Here is a 22,032-nt window from a genome sequence, read left to right as displayed (position 1 = left end):
GACATTAATAAAGGGACTTTATTGAACTGTCCAGTGATGTTCTGGGGTGGGGATGGGAAACCTCCCCATCCCTCTAGCTCTCTAGTGATCCATCCCCAGTTCAGGTGGAGCAGAAACTGCTTTTCTCCCAAGGGAAAGGGTTCAGGAAGCCCTTCTGTGTATAAAGGAGAGAGCATAGAGCTAGGGAATCTCCGAAACAGGAAGCAGAGGACCCTAAGCCAGGGGATCCACAGTAGAGGGTAGAGGGAGAGAAGCCTGGGTCTAAGAGAGAGAGAGAGAGAGAGAGAGAGAGAGAGAGAGAGAGAGAGAGAGAGAGAGAGAGGTGGGTGCAGCTTTTCAGCAGAGGCAGAGGGAGAAGGAGAGGAGGAGCCTGCAGGGCCCCTTCTGGCCTCACCGCCAGCTCGGTCCCTCTGTCTCCTTTCCTTCCTATATACCCTCTTCTCCAGCCCCCAGGTAAGTCTTGCCGCTGCCCAGACATTCCAAGTTGTTTTGCATCTTCTTTGCCTTGGGACCTTCCCCTTTCTGCCAAAGCCCCCCTCATTCTTGAAGAGTCAGTTCAAACATCCGTTCAGCGCCGGCTTTGAGACCACCTCCGCCACGCTCCACACCTGCCTGCTCCTGCCTCCGAGGTGGCACACGTGGCCATTTGCCACCGTTCTCTGCTTCGTCACTCCCCCATCTCTGTGGACTTGGAAGCTCTGGGTCTCTGACTAGCACAGTCCAGGCCCAGTGAAAGCGAAAGTCGCTCAGTCGTGTCCGACTCTTTGTGACCCCATGGACTGTACAGTCCACAGAATTTTCCAGGCCAGAATACTGAAGTGGGTAGCCTATCCCTTCTCCAGGGGATCTTCCCGACCCAGGAATTGAACTGGGGTTTTCTGCATTTCAGGCAGATTCTTCACCAGCAGTGAGTGAGTGAGTGAAAGTTGCTCAGTTGTGTCCGACTCTTTGCAACCCCATGGCTCTCCTCTGTCCGTGGGATTCTCCGGGCAAGAATACTGGAGTGGTTTGCCATTCCCTTCTCCAGGGGATATTACCAAACCGGGGATCGAACCCAGCTCTCCTGTTTTGTCTTCTTTTAGTTTTGCTTCCTTTTGGTCTTTACCCTACTGGGGTCTTTGGGAACTGTGCATATATGTAATACCAGCATCTACCACACCTCTTCATTTTAGCTTAGGCTGGATTTGAAGAGCCAAAACAGGAAAACATTTAAGGAGACCTGAGACTCTCATAGGAAAAATTAGAGCTGCTGTTTCTTTTAGCTTTGCTTTCCTGTTTATTTATTTTTTAAAAGCTGTAATCTCTTCTTTTATCAACCTTCATCATTTCATATTGCAAGAAAGTGAAGTCACTAAAGGCAAATAACCTTATGAACCTGCTGAGTGTGAAGAGAAAAGGCCATGGTATAGGTGAGTGGATTAGGAGGGAGACACCTAACGCTAGGGGTTTACAGTTGGTAGAAACTCAGGCTTTGTTGTACAATAAGTATCATTATGTGTTACACAATGACTGGGTACTGACTGCTTGCAGTGACACAGCATAAGCAGCCCTTCAAAATCAAGTATAACTATAACAAGGGAAAAAGCAATATGGAAAAATTCAGGAATGTCCAACTATTCCTATGTCTTGGGTGAAACTCTACTGAGTTGGTTTTCTCAGTAGAGCTGTTGGGTTCTCCAACAAAATGTGAAAACAGGAGAATTTTAGAAAGTAGCAATTTAAAAGAAATGAGTGCTATGCAAAATGCATTGCAGTCCTTCATTATATGGTTCATAAGTATGAAAAAAAGAATCCTAGACTGTTAAATCATAATTCTGGAAAATATTTTTCCATGCAGTGAACCTATAACAATAAAGGTTACACAGTCTCTCGCCCTCACTCTCTTTATGAGAGACCAGCAGAGTAGGTACCAAAAGTAGGCGCTCAAACGCCCAGGCACCGAAGATGGTGTTGGTGGACTGAGAGATATCAGGTGTTTCAGAGAGACAGAGGAGGAAGGGGGTGGAATTGGGGGATGGGAAGGGGCTGCAGGGGAGGCAGAGGGGGTCAGAGGAGAGGAGATGGTATGGAGAGGGGAGCCGGGCGTGGGCCCGGAGAAGTATCCCTAGTCGTCAGACCATTGTGCTGAGGGTGGAGGAGTCCTCAGAGCGCACAGGCAGCACTTGGGCCCGCTTGAGCGGACGTCGGGTCTCGTCCCGGTTCTGCCACACGTAGTGGGCCAGATAAGCCACCACCAGAACCAGCCAGCCCCCCATGGTGACCAGCAGGGCCACGTCAGTGCTGCGCCGGGCCCCGCCCCGCCCCGCCCCGCACGACTCTTCCTCCCCGACCAGTGGCAGGAACTTCTGCCCCACAAGGTCCGGTCGGGCTTCTGGGCCACACACAATGCCCGTCCCAGTGCCCGGGGCCAGCCTCACCCGACGGAGCACCTCCTGGAGGGCACAGTCGCAGCGCCATGGGTTGGCAGACAGGTTCACTTGGATCTTTAGCCCCATGAAAGCCTCCACGGGCACCGAGGCCAGCTGGTTGGCAGAGAGGTCGAGGTGGCGCAGTGTGCCCGCCAGGCCCTGGAAAGCAGCCCCTGAGAGGTGGGCAAGGATGTTATGGGACAGATCCAGCTCCTCCAGGACAGGCAGGTGCTGGAAGGCACCAGCTGGCACTGACACCAGCCGGTTGGCATCCAGGTAGAGCTTGCGGGTGTCGTTGGGGATGCTGGTGGGCACGGTGCTCAGACCCGCCTGGCTGCAGCGGAAGGTCCGCTCCCCAGCTTCCTCTGCCGCATAGCAGCCCTGGGGAACCCCCTGGGGGCTGGGCACGGTTCCCCCTGCGTCTATCACCAGCAGCAGGGACAGGAGGTGACTGGCTGGCGGGAACATGGCCACAGATTGGCATAGTCCTGGACTGGAGTAGAATCTGGGGAAGGAAAAGTTCCAGAAAGGAAGAGTGAGTTGAGAGAATTCTGTTGTTCCTTGTGGCCAGTGTTCTCTTCCTGAATCCGCCTCTGGATTCTCTTTGGGCTAGGGCCTCTCCTTTGGGAGTTCCCTCCGGCCTCTCTCTCTCTTTAGCCACTAAGTCGTGCCCGACTCTTGCGACCCCGTGGACTGCAGCCTGCCCAGCTCCTCTGTCCATGGGATTCTCCAGGCAAGAATACTGGAGTGGGTTGCCATTTCCTTCTCCCCCTCAGAGAGAGGTGGGTGGCTGGGTGGCTCTTTTGCTTCCTTGGAGTCTAAGACTCCTTACTGGGCCCTCGGGGTAGACAGTCTCCTGGGCCTGAGACTCTTCCAAGTTCACTTTGATTCTGGAGGGCTAATCTAGGAAGTCTTTCTGCCCAAGGCTCTGTTGGTCGTTCTGGGTCTGGGGGCTCCTAAGCATCTGCTTCTGCTCATGTACTGTTCTCCTTCCACTGGAATAAAGGACCTGGGTGGCTGCCAGGTAGGCCAGGTAGGCACCAGAGAGCACTCGTGTGAAGGAGACAAGGAGGACGGATCAGTAATAGGACTTTATGGTATATAGCCAGGCTGAGTGACTCAGGCCCCCAACTTCTGTGCCCGTTCACCCCCTTTCCTGGAGCGTCCACCCCTCGACCCACCCCAGCTCTGTCCTCTCCACCCCACTCTTCCTCCCTGTCCTCTCCCCCCTTGTCTTCCCAGCCTCTCACCCTGTTGCTGGGAGAGCCTTCTCCTGTGCTGCCCTCCCGACTCTGGAGACCCACTTCCTCCTCCGGAGCCCTGCTCCTGTAGCTGCTGGAAGCTGGGGGCTGGGGCCCAGGAGTGTTGGGTTTCCTGGCATGTGACTCCAAGCCCCAGGTGTCAGATACCTGAGCCCTGGTCTGGCCAGGCGATGCCCAGAGAGGGTAGATCCTGGACCCTGATGAGCCCTGTCATGGGAAGACCAGGCCCCAATTCCATTCCCTGCCTCAGGCTCCCTTTCCAAGGCCTTGACATTGCCAGCCTCCATCCTTCCTCTCTCTGCTGGGGCTGAGACTCTGCCTCCTAGAACCTCTGCCTTCTGCCCAGAGCTTGGCTTAGTAGGAGGATCCCTGCTTGGCAGGCCTGGAGGGGGGCCTCATTTCACACCACTGCCTTCAGCAACCTGTCCCCCCTCCTACTGTGCACACCTTCTTCCATGGCAAATAAGTTTCCTTCACCCTTTTTCTTGGAAAACTTGTCTCTCTTGGGAGGACCTCATCTTCTGGCTCCCTGAAGGGTGTCCAGCCTCCTTGCCAGGCAGGGGGCACTGTGTTAGTTCTCTGCACTGTTGGCAGATGGCCCCTTAAGGAGCAGGAGGGGGTTCTTCAAGGTTTCTGAAGTTCCATGCGGTCATCTAGAAGTTTTTCACTGGTTTTCCGTTCTGGATTGGAGCTGACTCACGTTCTCTTAGTTTGCTGGGGCCTTGAGCTCCCAAGTTGGTACCTTTAACTCTCCTTCATGCCTAGGAACTGGGGAGAGCTTGGATGACTTATTCCCCAGGGTCTCTTGATCCTGACCATCATTTACAGCCACACTGCCCCATCACACCACCGTCTCCTAATGAAAGGGAAGGGAACAGAAGAGTGGGTGTCACAGAGAGCTGAGGTCATATGCTGTGGAGACCTTTCTGGGAAGGAGAACCTTGCTGGATTTTCTAAGAGACTACAGATGAACAGCAGTGGACACAGAACTGCAGGCTTCAGTGCAAAATGAAGACGTGGGGTCCTTTGTTCAGAGACTGAGAATTTCAAGATGGCAACAGCAGTAGGTTGTAAAACCAAGTGCAGGGCCCTTCTGAATGGAAGGCATGGGGCCCTATACAGGTTGCAGGTCCCTGAGCCTGGCCCTGTGCGTGACCTTGAGTGAGCATTTTCAGACAGGTAATGGAAGTCAGAATCAGAGACTAGGATATGGGATGATGTTATCACTGAGGATGTGCTCACCACTGACTCATTCCAGTGCCATTAACAGGGTCATTTCTCAGACTGCAGATTGTCCACTGAATCCAATAAGACACATTTTCTATACTTGGGCAGAAATGGACATTTTGTCTGTGGGTTGCCTGTTTGTTAGGCCAGACACTCTGCTACTGAATACTTGGGGGTTCACTTTGGGATTGGGGATGAGTGTGGAAGAGGAAGCACGTGGAACCGTACCCCCACCCCCACCCCACTGCTGTCTTGTCACACCGGGTGGGGGCTTTAGCTAAGGCACAAGAGGGGAGCCTGGATGTGGATGGAGAGAGTTATCTCCTTCAACTTGGGCGGCTGCCAGGTAAGAGTGGGACTGGGGTGTCTGGCATGGCAGCTGTCAGAGAAGCAGAAAGTCTGTGCACCCAGGAGGGTCCGGCTGGCTCATGACGTCATTCACGGAGGGTGATTGAATGTGGTGCTCAGTAGAGATGAGAAAACAGAGAGGAAGGAGGAACAACGCTCAGAATGGTGCACAGTACAGTCTGAGGGTGAACGAGGCTGAAGCAGAAGTTCCTCTCCACTGTTTATTCATTTATTCATTTGTTCATTCAGTGAAGAAATCCTGTGAGTCCCATGTTATAAGTAGTGCTGTGCTCAAGATTTAGCCCCTGTTCTTTTAAGTTTCTTCTTCTTCTTCTTTTTTTTTTTTGATGTGGACCATTTTTAAAGTCTTTATTGAATTCGTTACAATATTGCTTCTAGTTAATTTTTTTCTTATGTTTTAGTTTTTGGCTATGAGGCATGTGGGATCTTTGCTCCCCAACCAGGGAGCAAACTCACTCCCTCCCTGCATTGGAAGGTGAAGTCTTAATCACTGAACTGCCAGGGAAGTCCCCAGACCCTGTTTTGAAGGGGTCTTAGATAGCAGTGGTTAGCCCAGTGTTTCACCCAGTCTGCCCATTAGAATCACTCTGGGGAGTTTCTAAAATTAGTTATGCTTGGGTGTACCTGGACCAATTAAAATCTCTGTGGATGGGGTGTATGCACTGGTATTTTTCAAAATGCTCCCCAGGTATTTCTAATGTTCAGTCTGAGTTAAGAACTGCCGGTCTGGAGGGAGACACAGACATGTTGACACACGTCTGCACAATGCCTTTAACGTGATGTCTGCCAGATGATGTGTGAAGCCAAGAGGGAGGTTAAGTCACCGTGGCAGAATCTGCTGGTGCTCTAGGGGAGACAACAGTTTTCCCCTGCCCAATTAGGGCTTTTCAGCTGGGCCTGAGAATTGAAGTGACATAAGCAGCTTAACAGGAGAAAAGCATAGACAATTATATGGATGAGGAGGGGTAAACTTGGAATTTGGGATTAACAGATACATACCACTATTTATAAAAAAGATAAGTGACAAGGTCCTACTGTAGAGCATAGGGAGCTGTATTCAATATATTGCAATGAATCTGAAAAAAAATACATACATATATGGGTGTGTGTGTGTGTGTTTGTGTGTGTGTATAACTGATTCACTTTGCTGTGCAACTGAAACATTATAAATCAACTATACTTCAGTGGGAATTCCCTGGCAGTCCAGAGGTTAGGACTCCACACTTCCACTGCAGTGGTCCTGGGTTTGATCCCTGGTCAGGGAACTAAGATCTTGGAAAGCACGTAGCACAGCCAAAAAGAAAAACCCCAACTATACTTCAATTAAAAAAAAGTTAAAAACAAATTTATATTAATGACATGTGAACCTTCACAAGGAAATGAAGACCCAGAAGAGTGGCAAAACATTAATACTTTTATTCTGGGTTGAATAAAGAGAAGCAATTGTGGAGAAGTGACTGAAATATATGGGGAGCCTAGAGGAAGATAGAAATTATTTTCACAAAGTCTGTTTGTACAGAATTCTCTTGGCTTTGACTCCCCATTGAAGAATCTTCTTTTCTCCTGATATAGGGAGGGTATCTTTCACGTGGGGAGTTTGCTCTCCTGTTTTCTGGAAGAAGAGCTTCTCTGGTGACTCAGATGGTAAAGAATCTGCCTGCAATGCAGGAGACCCAGGTTCGATCCCTGCATAAAAGTATTAATGTTTTGCCACTTTTCTGGGTTGGAAAGATCCCCTGGAGAAGGGTATGGCAACTTACTCCAGTATTCTCACCTGGAGAATTCCATGGACAGAGGAGCTTGGCGGGCTATAGTCCATGGGGTTGCAAACGGTTGGACATTACTGAGCGGTGAACACTTTCACTTTCTTTTCTGGAAGAAAAGAGGAGATTAGAATGCCCTTCTTGCATCTGCTCAAAATAATCCTTAGGCCCATGTGACATATTTTGGGGTGGTGTATTCTGCCACCCTTCAGCATCTGTTCCTAAGCTCCCTCCTTGATAGCACACACTGATTTGGGAGGAGCAATCTTGGCAGCTGGGTGTGGCTCACTATGGCCAATGACATCTAAGCTGAAGTTGACTGAGAGGTTTCTAGGCCAATCTTTGATTTGCTCATAAAAAGAGGATGGATTGAACTCTCCCCTTTTCTCTACAGCTTTCTTCAGGCATTGGACATGAAGAGTCAACTACAGCCCTATTTTGACCTTGAGGCAGCAAAGCAGAAAGGAAAGGTCAAGAGTATCACTGAGACCTGGCCTGGATATGGCTAAGCCGCTCAGCCAACACCAGCAACTGCCTACTTCTGAACTCATTATGTGAGAAAGATAACTCCTGCTTCAGTGCTTCTTAACTTAGCTGCACATTAGAACATGGGAGGTTTTGAGAATTACAGATGCCTGGGTCCATCTCAAAGATTCTAATTAAATTGATCTGGCATGTGTACAGTGATGGGGACTTTTTAAAGCTCCTTAGGTGACTTTTAAGTATTTTTCATTTAAAAATATTTTTGGCCATGCCTCATGGCACAAAAAACCTTAGTTCCCCAACCAGGGATCAAATCTGCATTCACTGCACTGGAAGCGCAGAGTCTTAACCATTGGACCACCAGGGAAGTTCCTCTTTAGGTGATTCTGACGGCAACCCAGGGTCAGAATCATTCCTTTGCTTGGGTTTTCTGTCGCTTTTAACTGAGAGCATTCTTACCTGATACACTAGCTTTTCCAAGATCTCAGGGAAGGCTCTACCAGGGAGAGACATTTGAGTTGGGTTTTAAGGCTGAGTTCATCAGGCGGAGGAACAGAGTATATGCAGGAAGAAGGGAGCATCAGAAGGCTTGGCTTCTCCTAGATGTAGGGCTGAAGGGGTGGTGGCAAAGGCTGCAGTTAAAGTGGAAAAGGTCGAGATCCTGGGGCCTTGTATACAAGGCAAGAATTAGGACTTGTTCCCATGGCTGATGGATGGAAGAGCATTAAAATTAGCTTTGAATGTGGCTCATGCCGCTGGCTGAGTGGAAGATGTATTGGTGAATGAGAGACCAGCTACTACACCAGTCCAGGCAGGAAGTGATGAGGGATGGGTGACTGAAGGAACTATGACTGGAGGAGCTCAAGGTCATCAGACATTTGTGCCAGTGGGCACATCCTTCCCCGATTCCCCTGGGTCTTTGGTTCTCTGGACTCCTGGCCTCTGAAACCCCTTCCAGCCTGATGTATCTGTGATGATGCGGCAGGGAAGAGACTGAGGCACGGCAGGCCTTGGCTCCCAAGTTCAGGGCCCTGGAAAGTAGGCCCTGAAGGCTCCCACCCTCCGTGGCCTGAGTCACAACTCTTCCCTCCAAAAACAGTAACTCCACGCCCCAGAGATGTGACTTTGGAGGAAGGAAGTTGAGCAGTCCTCTAGGGCCCTCCCTGCCTGATATAGAAAGCGCCCCTCAGGCTCAGCCTGGGTAGAGAGGGACAACTGAAAGGAAAGGAGAGCTGTCTCCTTGACCCAGCATGTCAACCAGGGACCCATCTAACACCAGTCTCTTGGGCAGTTTGGGCTTTGGGGGCAACAAAGTCCTCTGCTCTTTTGTGGAAACTGACAAGGGTGTACATACCTCACGCTCCCATCCTCAGATGTACTCTCTCCTTAGTTCGACACACACCTGCTGGGCCTCTTAGGCACTGGGGATGCAGAGAGAACAGCCTTCAGACAATGGGTGTGTGCGCAAATTTGGCCTCTTGATGGCCTAGGGATGGGCTGTAGCTGAGGCGTCTGCAGGCGTCAGAGAAGTGGAGAGGATGAAGCAGCGGGTTCTGTTTGGACAGTCTCCTTCACAGAGAAGGGGACAGGTGAGGGGTGGCTTTCTGGGACAAATAGGAGTCTACCAGCAGCACAAAGGCATTGTAGGCTGAGACAAGAGCAAGAGAGAGCCTGGTGTGGTTAGGGGAGAGCGGTTAGGGGCTTGATACATCAGTAGTTTGGGAGGTGTGCATCTCAGCTAACATTTCCTGAGAACCTATTATATACAGGAAATGCAAACATGAGTAAGAAATACGGAGCAAGCAGCCTCCAGGGGCAGTGGATGTGCAACCTAACTACAGCACTCCCAGTGCAGGAGAGAAGTCTTTATAAAGCACTGATGCAAACATGAGGGACACGTGGTTGCAGGAGTGTGTGTGGCCAGGACTGAATTTTGGGAGAAATGCCATTTCCTAGCGGTATGACTCGGAGACAGCAATGGCACCCCACTCCAGTACTCTTGCCTGGAAAATCCTGAGATTTTCCAGGGGTCGCTGGGGTCGCTAAGAATCGGACACGACTGAGCGACTTCCCTTTCACTTTTCACTTTCATGCATTGGAGAAGGAAATGGCAACCCACTCCAGTGTTCTTGCCTGGAGAATCCAGGGAACAGGGGGAGCCTGGTGGGCTTCGGTCTATGGGGTCGCACAGAGTCGGACACGACAGAAGCGACTTAGCAGCAGCAGCAGCAGCAGCGGTATGACTTTCGGCAAAATATTTAAACTTTTCCTACGGCAGTTATATAATTTGCAAAGTGGAGATAATAAACATACCTACTGGGGCTTCCCTGGTGGCTCAGCGGTAAAGAATCTGCCTGCCGATGCAGGGGACACAGTTTTGATCACTGGTCAGGGGAAGATCCCATGGTGCCATGGAGTAACTAAGCCCACGCGCCGCAACTGTTGAGCCTATGCTCTAGAGCTGAGACCCAACTACTGAAGCCCATGCGCCCTAGAGCCCGAGCTCCCCAACAAGAGAAGCCACTGCAATGAGAAGCCCGCGCATCATCACAACTAGAGAGTAGCCTACTGACTGCAACTAGAGAGGTCTGAGGAGCAACGAAGACCCAGAACAGCCAAAAAAACCCCAGAACAAAACCCTATCTATCTACCTATATACCTATATCACAGAGTTGTTTGAAAGAGGAAGAGAGTTGATGTAGGTAAGACCTTTTGCCCAGTGCCTGGAACAGAGCAAACGCTAATAATGGTGGCTGTGATTACCCCTGAAGGAGGAGCTGTATTAGGAGGGGAAGGCGGAAGCTGATCTGGGGCAGTGGCAGCCCAGAATGCCTAAAGAGGTGGGGCCTGCTAGGGGTAGTCATGAGACTGGAAGGAACCTAGGGGAGTTTTTCTTAAAGCTACTGTTTTTATATCCATTGGCTTTTTGATCTGGTAATATTTACAGTTTTCTAAACTGGTTTTTTTTTTTTCCTCCCCACAGGGGAAAATCTCAATTGTTTGTATCAGAGAATATGCAGATAGAGCGGTTCCTAATGAGTAGCCCGCTCTTGGTTCCCAGAGGGAGGTTCTGGTTCCCCAGCCTTGATTCTGGCCCAGGAGGCCCTGGCAGGCTCGGCCCTTTCCCTCTGCAGCCCAAAATAGCCAACCACAGGGCTGGGCAAGGGGAGGAGAGTGGAGTGCCCACTGGCAACGTGGCCTGTCCTGGCACCTCCTCCTGTTTCTCATCAACTTGGGAAACTCACTCAGGGCTCTGATGGCTCAGCATCACTGCCCCCTCCCTTCCGCTGCCACCACATGCCCAGGGTGCCCCCCCACCCAAACAAAAACAGCTGCGGACATAAACAGCTCTTTGCTTCCTTGCACTGGCTCTGGGTGTGACCTCAACACCTCCCCTTCTGGAAGGAGGGAGGTGAGGTGGGGGTAGCTGGAGAGCAGCAGGAATGAATTGGAGGGGAGTAGGAGGTGATAAGAGTGGGGGGCTCAGTCATCCCCCCCGGGGTTCGGAAGAAGGGGTTCTCTTTCTTGACATCCCACCTCCTCACTTCCCACCACTGCCAGCACCCCAGGAATGCGTTTCCAGCTTGTTACCCCGCCCCTGTTTGCTATCTCGGCCTACACGGTGTATCTGTGGCAAGCAGAGGCCACACCACCCCACCAGATGGAAACGCCCCAAGGCTGGGAACGTGTCTACTTGAGCAGACTAAGGAGCTCCCAGAGGGCAGGGAGAGTCAGTGAAGATGACTCAACTCTGTTTTAAAAATATAAACACTTTTCATAAAACATTTAAAAACGAATAATCTCACATTAACAGAGTTTGAAACTAGAGAATGAAAAAATCACCCCCAACCTCTCCATCCTAACACAAAATCTGTTTTTATTTTATTGGATTTCCACAGCCTAGTGAAGCAGATGATGAAATATCACTCAAACGTGGAATGGATTAATAAAAGTCAGTAACAATTTCTATGTGCCTGGGTTCGTTCTAAGTGCTTCACATGTAGGGACCCATTTAATTCTCTCAACAACATGTGGCAGGTATCACCATGAAGATCAACGTTCTTCATTTTTAGGAGCCACAGCACAGAGAGGTCCAGTGACTTGCCTAAGGTCACACAGCTGGCAACCACAGGAGCTGGGAGTTGAACCCTGGCAGTCTAGTGCCAGGATCTTACCAGTGTTGCTCTGTCTTGTCACATCATAATCGTGAATGCATTTGCAGATTTATAAAAACTTTTTATTATGGACAATTTCTAACAAAAAAAGCATAGAAAATAATAGAAGTAATCTCATGTCCCCATCTCCCGGTTTCAATAATTATCACCTCATGGCCCAACTTGCTGCTTTTCTTCCCCTCCCCCACCCCTAGCCCAGATTAGTTTGAAGCAAATCCAGTCATCATATAATTTAATCCACACAATTTAGTATATATGTCCAGAAGATAAGGACTTTTTTACTGAAAAAATTACCACAGTACCATGAAGTGAAGTGAAGTCGCTCAGTGTCCGACTCTTTGCGACCCCATGGACTGTAGCCTTCCAGGCTCCTCTGTCCGTGGGATTTTCCAGGCAATAGTACTGGAGTGGATTGGTATTTCCTTCTCCAGGGGATCTTCCCAACCCAGGGATTGAACCCTGGTCTCCCACACTGTAGACAGATGCTTTACCATCTGAGCCACCAGGGAAGTCCCCAACCCATGCCTTAAAATGTATATTTCATTAAAATCATCAATTTGAATAGTTAGTATTAAAATTTCCTCAATAATTTAAATATTTTTTTAAGTTGGTGTTTTTTTAAGTAAGTTTTTAAATGAGGACCCCAATAAGGCTTTTGATTGATAGATTTCTTAATTTCCTTTCATTTTAAGCCTCTCCCTCTCCTTTTTTTCTTCCAATTTATTTGTTGGTGGAGTTGGGTGTTTGTTTTGCTAAGTGCATCCCTAGAGGGTGCTCAGACTTTTCTTTTTTCTTGCCAGGCTGCATGGCTTTGGGGATCTTAGTTCCCTGACCAGGGATTGAACCCAGGCCTACAACACTGAAAGCCCCGTGCCTAACCACTGGACCGCTAGGGAACTCCCAGCACAGGCTATTTTGTATCCTGATCTTCTCATTTAACATTTTCTTGGTCACAGTCATTTACTATATGGCTTCCTTCTGCGTCACTCAGTGGATATGGTACTATAACTTTTTCTTGGGCACTTGGGATGGGGAAAGAGTGTCAGAATTTATTTTTCTGGGCTCCAAAATCACTGCAGACGGTGACTGCAGCCATGAAATTAACAGACGCTTACTCCTTGGAAGGAAAGTTAGGACCAACCTAGACAGCATATTAAAAAGCAGAGACATTACTTTGCCAACAAAGGTCCATCTAGTCAAGGCTATGGTTTTTCCAGTGGTCATGTATGGATGTGAGAGTTGGACTATAAAGAAAGCTGAGTGCAGAAGAATTGATGCTTTTGAACTGTGGTGTTGGAGAAGACTCTTGAGAGTCCCTTGGACTGCAAGGAGATCCAACCAGTCCATCCTAAAGGAGATCAGTCCTGGGTGTTCATTGGAAAGACTGATGTTGAAGCTGAAACTCCAATACTTTGGCCACCTGATGTGAAGAGCTGACTCATTTGAAAAGACCCTGATGCTGGGAAAGATTGAGGGCAGAAGGAGAAGGCGACAACAGAGGATGAGATGGTTGGTTGGATGCTATCACCGACTCAATGGACATGGGTTTGGGTAAACTCCGGGAGTTGGTGATGGACAGGGAGGCCAGGCGTGCTGTGGTTCATGGGGTCATAAAGAGTGGGACACGACTGAGCGACGGAACTGAACTGGGTTGCTTTCAGTTTTCTATTATTATAGATAATGCTGGAATGAACACCCTCACACGTAGTATATGGGCTGTACTTCCTCAGAATATGCTACCAGAAGTGTAATCATGGCTCCGAGGCCTGAACAATTTTTTAATCTCTTGGCATATATCAGCAATTGTTTGAGGGGTTACACACAACAGCGCCACATAAGAGTGCTGTCACTCATTCTGAACTGTGCTCAGGCCTATTCAAGGCTGAAGGATGTCTGGTTAAGACATGGTAATTACAAGGGCAGAGAGCCAGAGGAGAAAGGTGATGACAGGGACTCAGGCTAAATTAAGCAGAAAGCGATCCACAATTCACCACAAACCTAGAGTGAGTCAGGACTCTGTTCATTCTCACTGTAGAAAAAAAAAAATACCCTTGATAACAGGAGCTATTAATAGGGCATGGCATGTCCAGTAATCTTTCCGTTAGACTATGCATTTAGTCAGACCCTTGTTTGAGGTTTGGAACCAGTCTGGGTCACTGAACTTCAGACAGGAAATTGGCAAAGATCAGAGAGCTTGATCAAGTATGGGGAAGATGAAACACTCCCAGAGAAAAGTGGAAGGAGTCCAGTAGGCGCATTTTGGGAAAAATAAGATTTTTTTTTTCCCCTCAGTACTGGGGAGGCCTCTATGGAAGGACAACACGCAGTTTTTGCTTATTTCCTCAGAATGGGCCTCTACCAACCAGCAGGAACTTCTGCAAGGCCCAGGCAAAACTGTTTAAGACTCTGGGGTGACTATTCACGTCTTGGGCTGAGTGCTCTCGAGCTACTGGCCCTGGAAATATTTCAGAAGCTGCCTGTTCTCCTGCCCTGAGTGGTTCAGATAGCCACCTGTTGGGCGTCCAATAGGACCCTCAGGGGCCCACTCCAGCTTTATGACAGCTGTTTCCTGGCAGCCGCCGGGTGAGAGGGTGGGTGAGGTCACAGAGGAGTGCTCCCCAGGTTCCCTGGACCAGCATTCTCCTTTCCGTTCCCTCACCTTCATTCCAGTGTCTGTTCACAGCCAGGCAGGTTGGCCAGTCGTGACATCACCTGATCCTGCTATTCCAGCCCCACCGGGCATAGAGTGGACTTAGATGCTGGGGCAGGGGAAGTAGAAACTATTCAAACAAGGCCCTCTTGGTGACATGGAGAGTGGGAGTGACCCAGGAGACCTCAAGAGTCCTTTGGTTCAGTCTCCTACAGAAACAGCTTCCTACAATATAACAGCTGCTTTACAAACATTCTTTTGAATCCCCACAACCTTGGAGGTAGGTTTTCACAGGTATGGAATTGGAGATTAAGACAACTTATTTGCTGAGGGTTACACTGCTGGTGAAGCAGTGCCTGCCTAGTCTACCTGGCAGGAAAATCTGTGCCCCGGCCTCAGAGTTCTGAGGGGAAAACTGCGACCCCAGAGCCACCCAAAACCCACACAGCTGACCTGGGACTGGGACTCAGGGACTGGGACTCAGGGACTGGGACTCAGGGACTGGGATTCACCAGGGTGGCTTCCCAAGTCACATGTCTTCTTCCCACGTCTAATGTGGGAAGGCCAAAGATGAGACCTGGCCCAGGCCGGCCTGGGTCAGGTGTAACAGCAGCAGACAGGCTGTGGACCTAGTTCTCTGACCTCCAGACTCTCATACTAACCAATATCGCGGAAAAAACCGCTTCCAGGAGGGCCTGACAGGGGCTGAGCCAGTAGTTGTCTGGAGGGCCAGAGGCAGCAAGGTGTAGTTGAAAAACTCCGACTTGGGGTCAGAATTTCTGGGTTTCAGTCCAGGCTGGGACCCAGCGGGGACCTATGGCAAGTTACTTAAAACTTAAAGTTTCCTCATCTGCAAAACCGGGCAATAGTAAACTCCACAAGAAGCACGCTGACGCCAAAACAGGCATTGTTATGCGTCAAAGCAATACCAGCTGACCTTTGTTCCGCGTACTGTTGAAACCTGCGGGCGGCCCCAGAGAGCCCTGGGCTGGAGCAGGGGTAAATACTACAACTCCCAGGAGGCTGCGGGCGGCCTGGCGCTGGGCGGTGACGTAATGGGGGCTGGCGCGGGGCGCTGATTCGGCCCGAGCTGCCAGCGGGGTGGCTGCCGCCGCGGCTCATTACAGCTGCTGGAGCAGCAGCGGCCCCTGTCCCCGGGCACCCTTCCCGGGCCTCGACCTCGGCCCCACACGGTGAGTCCAGTCGGGCGGCCTTGGAGTGGCCAAACCAGGAGTACCCTGGGGCTACAGGAGGGACGGGAAAGGAGGTGGGGGCTGTTGGGGAGGCGCCCGGGGTTGGAGGGGATCGGGACAGGGCGAGTGGAGGTGGCGGGGGTGCATCAGCCGGGGGGTCGGGGTGCATCAGTCGAAGTGATGCCCAAAGGAGAAAGTGGGGGCAGGAGGCAGGGAATGGGGCGTAGAGGAGAAGCGCTTGGGCTGCGGATGGGGGCGGGGAGAGGCTGGGCTTCGGGGATAAAGGTTTGGCCGCTTCCAGCTGGGTGAACGTGTGGGGGTGGGGGTGGGGCTCGGGACGAAGCCAGGCTCCGAGTGCGAGGTCCCAGGCTGGGGGGTGGAGCGGAGACCCCCACTTCGTCTCGAAGTCCCACTCTGTACACCCCAACAATAGTGAGGACTCCGCCTCCTCGCCTCGCCCTCTCCGCGTGCTAGTAGGGGCTCGCTCCTCTTCTCGCCTTCTTTTCATCCCCACCGCCCTCCCGAGTCCGGGAGGAAGAGCTGGAGCTAAGTAGTGAGCGGTTGGGGGGGGTGGGCAGAAAGTGGCTTTGTGTCAGGGACTCCCCGCTGGGGTCCAGTTTGCAGGCTCCTATGCTTTGTGCTCCTCACCCAGAAGGCGAAAGATTTGCTGCCCTTAGTTGGGGGAGAGATTGGGAAGCAGCTCACCTGGCCGTTGGCACTGTGGTGTTGGCTTAAGTGTCTGACAGACTGGGCAGAGATATTTGTGTAGGAGCCAGTAGGAAAGAGCTGCCAGCAAGAAAGTAGTTGACAGAAGAGAGTTGCTGCAGGCTTTGGTTTGAGGCAGGTTATGAAACCACCTCGGGGACCGACGCGGGCAGCCACCTGCTAGTTTAGCGGCAGAACTTTTCAGCCTCAGCTGCTGTGAGCTTACTTTGTGTCTGCCAGCTTCTTCCCATTTCTCCCCTGCTGGGCCAGGGGCAGTTGGTTATTTCACTAATGGAAGTGGTGTGTACCCTTAGTCACACAAAAGTCTCAAGAGAGCTTTTCTTAGTTTATTGCTGCCAATCTTTCCCTTAGTTTATTGACTTTTCTATCTTTTTTTTTGGTCGGGGGGGTGGGGGGGGGGTGGTGGTGTCTCCTGGGAATTTCTGCTCTCAGGGCACCTGATGTTCAGGCTGCAGAAAGAAGCTTCCCAGGGTGTCAGTTGAAGCCATAGGTCTGAGCCCCACCCCGAGACGCCTCAGACTTTGCTGGGTGCCCTGTTACAGCCAGAACGGAGTGTCGAATCATCTGGGACTCAGCCAGGCTCTTGGCTTTCCCGGACAAAACAACTTGGGAGGGCTAGAGGTCTTGCTACCCCTTTATCCTTGTAGGTCTAGGTTAGGGAGAAGTGGGGAAGGGAAGTAGTTTTTGGTCCTACTTGGGGAACTCTCTCCCTGTTCTTCGTCAGTAGTTAAGCCCTTCAGGCTGTCACTTCCTAGCCGGTCTCCCCCACCCTCCACTCCCCTTCCACCAGGTGGAGGCTTTTGTGCAGTAGGTTTCCCAGGAACTGTGTTTGGGTAACTGAAGCCCTAAGGCCCTGGGAGGTAAACAACTGAGCCAGTCCTGGTTTTCTAGTTCCCTGGGTTTCTCTTAGGCCCAATTATCCAACCTAATGGGTTGAGTTCATGGGCCCCAGGAGCATGACTGCTTTTGGAGCCTTCACATGTATGTTTGTATGTTGGGAAGGTGTGTTGTGGGTTGCATTTCCTTTGAGGTCTCTAAGCTTGGAGCCATCCGATAGGAAATTTGTTCCCATTATCCTGGAAGTAGGGAGCTGATCCTTGAGAATTCCGGCTCCTATGCAGTCTCTGTGATCCCACCCTGAGATAGAGGGCAACCAAGTTGGGGGGTGAGGGTGGGGTCATCGCAGCAGAGTCGGGGGGTGACCTTCTGAACACTTCCAGGATACCCTCATCTGGGACCCCTTTCTGTATCCCCAGGAAAGATGGGGCTGTTACCATGGTGATGACCTTAGGGTCTTTATTGGACAGGATCTCCCCATAGTTCAGGAGGTGAGCCAGTACAAAGGTGTCATCTGTTCCCACCTCCTGCTGGTCAGAGGGCCCTCAGAGATCCGGGGACAGCTGAGCTCTGGACAAGGGGCTGCTCGTTCCCCTCCTTACTTGCATCCAACAATGGGCTGGGCTGCATGGTTTCATGGGCAGCCAGGGAAGCCCTCCTGGTTCCCCTTGCTGCAGGGCCTCTGCCCTTGGAACTGGGCATAGGAAGGCTTGGTGCTAATAACTTATGCTTGGAAACAGATACTGGGAAAAGAGGCCCAGGTGAGGATGGGTAGGCAGAGAGGGAAGGGGGCAGGAGAGAGGCTGTAGGTGTGTCCCTGGGGGAAGTCTGTTGATGTGGGCTCCAGGCACCCATGGGCACTGTAGACATTGGTCATGTTCACTGTGCTTGCCCCTCCTCTGGTAGGGAAAAGGGCCGAGATGGTTTGGCAGGAAAACGGGTGGCATCAGGAGGGCTAGCCTGAGTGGCTGCCAAATGGATAGAATCTGGTTGGGTGGTTTTGCGTCCCCAAGAAGGCAGCTTCCAGGTCTGGGTAAAGGTTGTCTCTTGCCTGTTTTTTCTTTTCTTCCTTTTCTCTCTCTTTCTACCCCCGCCAATCCTCCTGAGTTAGGGGGCAGGGAGACCCAGGATACTTCATCCACTGCTGCCTGTTCCTTCTCACGGGGAGAGGGGGGGTTCAGGGGGAGATGTGTCATTTCAGACCCTCAGTGAGACAGAGTACAGCAGGGCTTATTGCTGAGTGATTGTTAGGGCACGGGCCCCGTCTTCCCTGACCTGGGCTTCTTGGGCAGAAGGCTCCCCAGAGGGTGAGATTGCAAGACAGGCAGTGGTTTCTTTGCCCTGGGGCTGATGCCTGTTGATGGCCTGTCCACCCAAGCAGTTCGAGCGCCTGGAAGGGCACTGTCCTGATTGGATGATGTACAGAGCAGCCTGGTGTTTTTCCCAGCCCCGCACTGGGAAATGGATAAAGTCTGCCTCCCTGCAGGAATTGGAAAGTGTGAGGGAGCAGGGAAAGTGGTGTGACCTGTCTTGCCTGTGCTGCTTGTTTGTAGGACAGTGGCAGGAGAGGGGCAGCAGGATGAACGTGGGAACAGCACACAGCGAGGTGAACCCCAACACGCGGGTGATGAACAGCCGCGGCATCTGGCTCTCGTACGTGCTGGCCATTGGGCTTCTCCACGTCGTGCTGCTCAGCATCCCCTTCGTGAGCGTCCCCGTCGTCTGGACCCTCACCAACCTCATCCACAACATGGTGAGGGCCTGCCTGCTACCTGCCTTTGGTGGGGTTGGGGTGGGGATAGGGGACCCTCCCCCCCAGACGTGGGCCAGATGTCAGGGTGACATGCTGACTTCAGTCACCAGAGTTCTCTTCTTTCTGCCCCACTCCCCGCTACTGGAATAAAATCTGCAGGTATGGCCTTACCTCTTGGACGGGGTGGCTTATGGATTGGAAGAGGGGGTCATCAAGAGCTGAGCTAAGGACCCCAAAGAGTCTGCAGCACTTGGATGCCTGGCCTGGGGCAAAAACTCCTTTCCCCAATCAGAATCTGAGTGTCCTTCTCTCTTGCCCCTCCATGCTCTTTTACTACCTGCTTGCTCCCTGGTACTCTTGGTGGGCAAGCAAGACCTGGTTCCTTTCCATCAGCTGGCCTCCTCCCAGCTGGTGCAGGAAGCCTAGCCCCGGGCTGGAGAGATGGCATCTCCTTGCTGGTTCTCTGTTTGACTCCTCCCTGGGAATTCTCCTCATGCCAGGCCTGCCCTCTCACCCAGTGGGTCTTCTTATTCTCTGGCTGGTCTCCCAGCTGCTCCAGCCTGACCTCCGGCCCGCATCCCCCTGCCCAGTAGATGGGGCTCCGAATCACTGGGAGCCCATGTCTGTGACTGGGGCAGAGGAGCTGAGCTGGTGGGCCTTTGGCCTTCTGTGTCCTCTAATGAAGGCCCCTCCCTCCAGGGCATGTACATCTTCCTGCACACAGTGAAGGGGACACCCTTTGAGACCCCGGACCAGGGCAAGGCGAGGCTGCTCACCCACTGGGAGCAGATGGACTATGGGGTCCAGTTCACCGCATCTCGGAAATTCCTGACCATCACACCCATCGTGCTGTGAGTGCCTTGGGCAGAGGAGGATGCCAGTGGAAAGGCCAAGGCCTGGGGAACCCTGGGGCCCTGCGAGGCTTAAACCCCTCGCCAACTGTGGCCCTTGGCATAGGAATGACCAGAGGAAGAAAGGCTGGGGTGCCCCTGGGTCTCATGCTGGGTGCAGGTTGTGACTCCCTGGTCCTGTCTGTCCTCCGTTGGCGCTTCCTTCCTGCCACTGAGTTTGGTCCACGGGTCTGGGGCAGAACACAGGGCCTTGGTCAGCAGGGGCTTCTGTAACTGGGGAGATCTTACCACCCTACCTCGGTTCTGGGGAGTCTTTCCCATAACTCCTCACTGTCAGAAATCTGTCTCCCCCAACCAGGGAGGGGAAAGAAAGGGAACTTTCAAATTTATACCTCCTCCCAACCACCCCCTACAGGTACTTCCTCACCAGCTTCTATACCAAGTATGACCAGATCCATTTCATCCTCAACACTGTGTCTTTGATGAGTGTGCTCATCCCCAAGCTGCCCCAGCTCCACGGAGTCCGGATTTTTGGAATCAATAAGTACTGAGGGTGCAGCCCTTTCCCCTGCCCGGGATGGTGGGGAAGGGGTCGAAGCCTGGGCTGTGATGCTGAAGACAGAAGGAGCCTCTGGTAACCGCCAGAGACAGGGGTTGAGCCTCTGGGCCCTAGTTTTCCCCTCACTTCCCCCAGTAGCAGACTTGAAGTAGCTTGTAGTGGGTTGGGGTGGGCCCCCCTGGGGCTCTGACCCCTTCTGATTTTTTTTTTTAATCTTTTCCTTTTGCCTTTTGGATAGAGACTCTGTGGGGGGTGTTCATGAAATGGGCTAGGCTTCTGGGCTGAACACAGACCTGTGAGGTTGGGGCAAGAGAAGCCCCCTGCTCACTTGCTCATCCTCAGACTGCTAAAGCACTTTAACCCCTGTGAGCGGGGCAGAGGGGACGGTACAGCTTCTAGTCTGTTTCACTTTAATTCTTAAGTCTTTAGAATGACACTTAGTGTGTGTGCTTATATCTATGAAAGCACCGTGTGGCAGCACCTCATCGCTCTGGGTAGAGAATTGTCTAATCCAAGTCAGATGGCTCCCACACGACCCACCTAGGGTACTGGGTAGGAATGGGGAGGGTAAGGAGCAGGATGGTGGGCTGGATGTAGGTGGCCTGGTCCCAGGGGTGAGGGGCCAGGGCTGCAGCCATCCTGGCCCTGGGGGAGGGAGTTGGGGGCAGGGGTGGGATACTGAATTGAGTCTTAGAAGAATGGGGCCACGTAGCAGCTGGGATTGGTGTGAGGGGGGTGGGCGGTGGGGACAGACCCAACCTCGTTCTTTGAGAGGTAGTCTGAGAGGAGGGGCAGGCTTGGAGGGGTCATTTACCCGCCACGTGGTGGGGTGATACATTGGTAGGGAGGCTGCTGTGGATCGGCAGCTCTGGGGTGGCATGGCAGGGTGGAATGGGTGGGAGAGGCCCATGAGTCATCGTAAGCCCAGGTCCAGTGTGACACCGTCTCTGGTGGTGATGGGGGGTGGCGTGGGGATGCTGCACAGAAGCAGTGCTGCAGCCCTCCTCAGCCCTTCACCTGCGACCTTCTCACGCAGACGGGGTCTGGGCCGGGGCCTCTCGTGTGGCATGCACCTGTGGGCTCGTCAGGTCACCGCCAAATGGGTTTGGTGGGCTAGGGAGTCCTGCATGGTCCCCGCCTGAGCAGGACAGTGGAGGGAGCAGGGAGTGACCTGTCGGGGCTGTCCGCTCAGGCTGAGGAGGTGAGGCGGGGCGGGACCAGAGGGGAGCTGCCTTCTCCCCACGCCCCCTCTGACTGGGGTCTGTGTTACTTCTGAGGTGTGGGTACCAGGGCCTTGAGGGAGCAGTGGGGGTTGCGGGGGTCACTGGCCCTGTTTTCTGCCTCTTGGTCCCCCCAAGCCCCACCCCATGTATCATAAGGAACTTTCACCTCAAAATCTTTCTAAGCAAAGTGTGAATAGGATTTTTACTCCCTTTGTACAGTATTCTGAGAAATGCAAATAAAGGACAGTGTGTTCCTATTTCCCCGGAGTCTGGCCTCTGCTTCCTGGAGGGCTCTGGAGGAGGGCGGGGGCAGGGCAGTGTTGCGCATGGATCCGACCCTCTGCCTGGATGGTGGGAGGGCTCCCGGGGCCAGCAGAACAGGGTAAAGTAGCTGGTGGCGAGCTAGCCGAGACAGCAAGCTGGCCAGAGTGCAGCAGTCCGCTTTGGGGACTTCGCCTGGCTGGTCCTCAGACAGAACTTACGCCTCTGGGCTTGGTTGGCTGAGCCAGGCCGGGCTGGCAGAGGGAGAGCTTGTGCCACAGCCAAGGAGGGT

The 22,032-nt window shown here is 52.2% G+C and overlaps 2 protein-coding genes across 2 annotated transcripts; one reads left to right on the top strand and one right to left on the bottom strand.

Annotated features, from left to right (window-relative positions):
- On the bottom strand, positions 1–15,699 carry LRRC3C (leucine rich repeat containing 3C). The gene is made up of 2 exons (XM_060395913.1): positions 15,202–15,699; positions 1–3,017 (listed from the first exon to the last, which is right to left on the bottom strand). Exons 1-2 carry the CDS (start codon positions 15,697–15,699, stop codon positions 2,112–2,114), a joined length of 1,404 nt encoding a protein of 467 aa, XP_060251896.1. The 3' UTR covers positions 1–2,111.
- On the top strand, positions 15,415–21,736 carry ORMDL3 (ORMDL sphingolipid biosynthesis regulator 3). The gene is made up of 4 exons (XM_004012852.5): positions 15,415–15,530; positions 18,647–18,846; positions 19,546–19,697; positions 20,113–21,736. Exons 2-4 carry the CDS (start codon positions 18,673–18,675, stop codon positions 20,246–20,248), a joined length of 462 nt encoding a protein of 153 aa, XP_004012901.1. The 5' UTR covers positions 15,415–15,530; positions 18,647–18,672; the 3' UTR covers positions 20,249–21,736.
- Positions 21,737–22,032: the final 296 nt, after the last annotated feature.

This window comes from Ovis aries, chromosome 11 (assembly GCF_016772045.2).
Source record: "Ovis aries strain OAR_USU_Benz2616 breed Rambouillet chromosome 11, ARS-UI_Ramb_v3.0, whole genome shotgun sequence".
NCBI lineage: Eukaryota > Metazoa > Chordata > Mammalia > Artiodactyla > Bovidae > Ovis > Ovis aries.
Note: the sequence above shows the minus strand (reverse complement) of the source record. Positions and strands in the feature narration are given on the sequence as shown.

What these genes read in the sequence shown, in the direction of transcription:
- LRRC3C (XM_060395913.1), bottom strand. Translation starts at nt 15,699, where the DNA reads ATGCACCCCGACCCCCCGGCTGATGCACCCCCGCCACCTCCACTCGCC. An exon ending in TTCTTGTGGAGTTTACTATT is followed by an intron (nt 3,018 to 15,201) that starts GCCCGGTTTTGC and finishes GAGAGGCCCTAG; the next exon opens with CCCAAAGAGAATCCAGAGGC.
- ORMDL3 (XM_004012852.5), top strand. Translation starts at nt 18,673, where the DNA reads ATGAACGTGGGAACAGCACACAGCGAGGTGAACCCCAACACGCGGGTG. An exon ending in CCAACCTCATCCACAACATG is followed by an intron (nt 18,847 to 19,545) that starts GTGAGGGCCTGC and finishes CCCTCCCTCCAG; the next exon opens with GGCATGTACATCTTCCTGCA. An exon ending in ACCATCACACCCATCGTGCT is followed by an intron (nt 19,698 to 20,112) that starts GTGAGTGCCTTG and finishes CACCCCCTACAG; the next exon opens with GTACTTCCTCACCAGCTTCT.